Source organism: Nicotiana sylvestris, chromosome 5 (genome assembly GCF_000393655.2).
Source record: "Nicotiana sylvestris chromosome 5, ASM39365v2, whole genome shotgun sequence".
Lineage (NCBI taxonomy): Eukaryota > Viridiplantae > Streptophyta > Magnoliopsida > Solanales > Solanaceae > Nicotiana > Nicotiana sylvestris.
The window spans coordinates 77558027-77561665 of NC_091061.1; the positions used below are offsets into that span (position 1 = coordinate 77558027).

Below are 3639 nucleotides of genomic sequence, written 5' to 3' on the forward strand. Positions count from 1 at the left end.
TTCATCATGTCACGCCCCAAACCTGGGGTCCGAGACCGCTACACGGTGCCTCACCTATCCTTGCATACAAACTTGCGACTAAGGGACTCTGAACATATAATGTCATACTTTGGCCATGTGCCACATTGCAAGACAATTGCGAATGCTGACTAAACATCAATATAATGCTGAGCCGGCAAGGCCGTCATAACTACTACAGCTGGCAAAACAACAAAATATACATAAAAGGCCTACAAGCCCAATATATTGCACTAACGGACAGAATATGTCTACAAGTATCTATTGATGGATATATTGTGATCAGAACAGGGCTCTGGCCTACTCATAACATGTATACATATATACACAAGATGTACATAAAGCTCTAGACCCAGCAACTCCGAAGAGCATGGAGCTTACTGATCAAGCTGAACTCGGGCAACATCTAATGAGGAGGTCCACCCATCTGTCGTCTGAACCTGCACGCATGAAAAGCAGCGCCCCCAGAAAAGGGATGTTAGTACAAAATAATGTACCGAGTATGTAAGGCAATATACTAAAAGCTGAAACTGAATTGATAATATAATAACTGAAAGTAATTGGGAGTCAAAGATAATCTGAAGATATGCTCACCTGCTAATACTGACTCAACGTTCTCAATATAGTAAGTAAAATAGATGTCTAGCCTTATAAGGCTCAGTATATATAATTGCTCTACCGTAGTAGGTTCGCGCATAGGCGCTCGGCCATACTACGCTCTGTATCTCGCCCAATTGGGCTCGCTCATAGGCGCTCGGTCACAGTAGGCTCGGTATATAATTTACCATCTGATTTGAGGTTTCCCAATAGGGGCCTGCCCACCGATTATAGCTCGATGATAGTGAAAATACTATAGTATTGTGTGTGGGTGGGTGGGTGGGTGTGTGTATATATATATATATATATATATAGAGAGAGAGAGAGAGAGAGCCTCTTCTCTTTTGACTAGAAGAAAATAATACTCAATTGAATATAAAGTCCCGCTAAAGGGAGAATACTACAACTTATAAGACTAGGAAAATATACATAAATTCAGAAATATGAATTTCTCTTTATGCCTCGTAATTAAACTCATGTAGTTACGAGATCATGCCAAAAGGAAGGAAGGGCTTAGCCTTAACATAGCTAAGCCGATTCTCTTGACAATCCCTCTAATACACGCTACGACAAAACATATTACAGTGGATCGAAGTAGGAAAAAATCCGTATGATATTCTTAAAAAAGATTGCACCATACTTCATTAGGATAGCAAAATCTCACGTCACAGCTTTAGCCATTGTAAATCACATATGCAATCTCTCTGAAACGTGATGCTGTATCTTCTAATCTTAAGGGGGTAAGCAAACATTAGCTTGCATGAGCTAAAGTGAATATATTTATGCAATTCATGTTCAGAAGGCTAAAGAGAATGTGATCCTTGTTATGTTCTCTAATAATGTGACACCTTTTCTACATATTATATGAGTCACTTAGTGGCTTTGTTAACCACTTCATGGGCTGCCACGTGGGGGGGGAACTTTGTCTGCACCTATTAATTATCCACAAATCCTTAATTACATGGTAAATCTCCCATTAAACCAATAATTAATCAATTACTCACATAATTAAGAATTATTTCAAATTACTTAGAATACTACTCACTTTTAACACACCTTATACACCTTACTATCATGGTCATATGGTACCTTGTATGGTACTAGTCCATAAGTACCGGGTATTTTGGCTCGGACCGTATGTTATCCCAAATTGCCAAACTTCGACGAAAATTATTTTCTTCGATTTTTTTTGAATGATAATGAAGCATATATATTAATAAAAGCAAAAACTTACACCGAAGTTACATAGTCCCGAAGGACATTACTATTGTTTAAAGTTACTAGACTATTACAAACATTGGTACTTAGTTGCTTAATTCCAAAACAAAGACCTTATATGTCCTTTTCCAAAACAGCTTCAGCAAAAAGAGGTGGGCAATCAAGGTGATAGCATTTATCCGGCTTGAAATTCTTGACTGCTTCCTTAGCTAGGCAATCTGCTACTGCATTTCCTTCTCTAAAATTGTGCCTGGTCACCGGGGATTTCAGTCGGTGCATCAATGATCTGCAGTTAAGTAAACATGCATTAGTACTGGCATTCTCATCCATGAGCATCTTTATTATATCTGTTGAATCTGATTCAATCTCTATAGCAGCATATGGCATTTCCACAGCTAATTTAAGTCCTTGCTCCAATGCTAAAAGTGCAGCCTGTAAGGAGCATGTTGTATAAGAAGATTTTGAAAACCCCATGATCCATTTACCAGAGCTGTTTCTAAAAACCCCTCCTATACCTACATGAAGCTTTTCTTTCTAGAATGCCCCATCAATGTTAAGTTTTATCTTGTTTGGAGGAGGTCTTTCCCAGTGGATTTTAATTTTCATTGAAGATTGTTGTATGGGATTTTTTTAGTAAAGAAGAGAAATTCCCATACTTGATGGAGAACCTGGCTAGGATTAATATCCAGGTCCAAATTATTTATGTTGTTGTTATTTCTATTCTTCCACTGATTCCAAATCGAAAAGGGGAGAATATTTTTCCAAGCATAATGGTGATGACTATCTTAGAGATGAGAGTTCTTTAAGATAGTTAACCAGTAGGATTGAGCATTACTCTAATTGATTATTAGACCAATACTAGACCGATAACGATAGCTATAGGGCAATGGAGAAATATGTGAGTGGCATCCTCAAGTCCTTGTTACACATAGGGCAAATAGGATCAATATTAATGCCAATATAGTGAAGGTATGCTCTGCAAAGAATTTTATTATGCATGCATTGCCAAATAAAGAACTTGATTTTAGTAGGACAATGGAGATCCCAAATCCAATTAAAATTAGGCTCTTTATCCTGTATGATCAAGTGGTTATCCTCTAGAAGTTTATAGCAGGACTTGGAGGTAAACATGCCATTGTTATTCATATCCTAGGACATGAGATCAAAACCTATTGAGCATAGCGGCATAGGAGTAGCACTGATCTTGTTTATTAGGTTTGGGGGTAGGTCAAAAGAAATTTATGAGATATCTCAGTGATCATTATTAATTAGCTGACTAAGAGAGAGTGAGTAATCAGATTTATGGAGAGGACCTTATATACAATTTCTAAGGATAGGAGCATTATGAATCCATCTAGAAGTCCAAATATCAATTTTGGAGTTTTTACTCGGATGCCACAAGGTTCCTTTCATAAGGATTTTATACCCTTTTAGAAGAGTTGCCCAGATATAGGAACAATTTGGGGAAGGTTTTTTATGGGCATATTTACTAACAATTAATTGAGCCCAAGAGTTTTTAGGTAAGTTAATAAGGCACCAACTAAGGCTAGTAAGGAGAACAGATTTTTTTTGGAAGGCTGAATGAATTCCTAGGCCTCCTTCAGATTTTTGCTTTGTGACTGTTTTCCAATTTACTAAATGGAGTTTTTTCTTATAATTAGTGGCACCCCATATGAAATCCCTTTGAATCTTATCAATTTGACTTAACACTTTTTTAGGGAGCATAGTGCATTGCATAACATAAGAAGGCATAGCATTAAGAGTAAAGGATGCTAGGGTGGTTCTTTCCGCAATATTAAGAAGATT

General features: G+C 37.3%; 1 protein-coding gene across 1 annotated transcript; it reads right to left on the reverse strand.

The window, feature by feature from the left end:
• Positions 1-1947: 1947 nt before the first annotated feature.
• On the reverse strand, positions 1948-2307 carry LOC138868861 (uncharacterized). The gene has a single exon (XM_070146435.1). The coding sequence runs from the start codon at positions 2305-2307 to the stop codon at positions 1948-1950; it is 360 nt and encodes a 119-aa protein (XP_070002536.1).
• Positions 2308-3639: the final 1332 nt, after the last annotated feature.

Bases quoted from the DNA above. Each gene is read 5' to 3' on its own strand.
- LOC138868861 (XM_070146435.1), bottom strand. From the start codon at position 2,307: ATGGGGTTTTCAAAATCTTCTTATACAACATGCTCCTTACAGGCTGCA.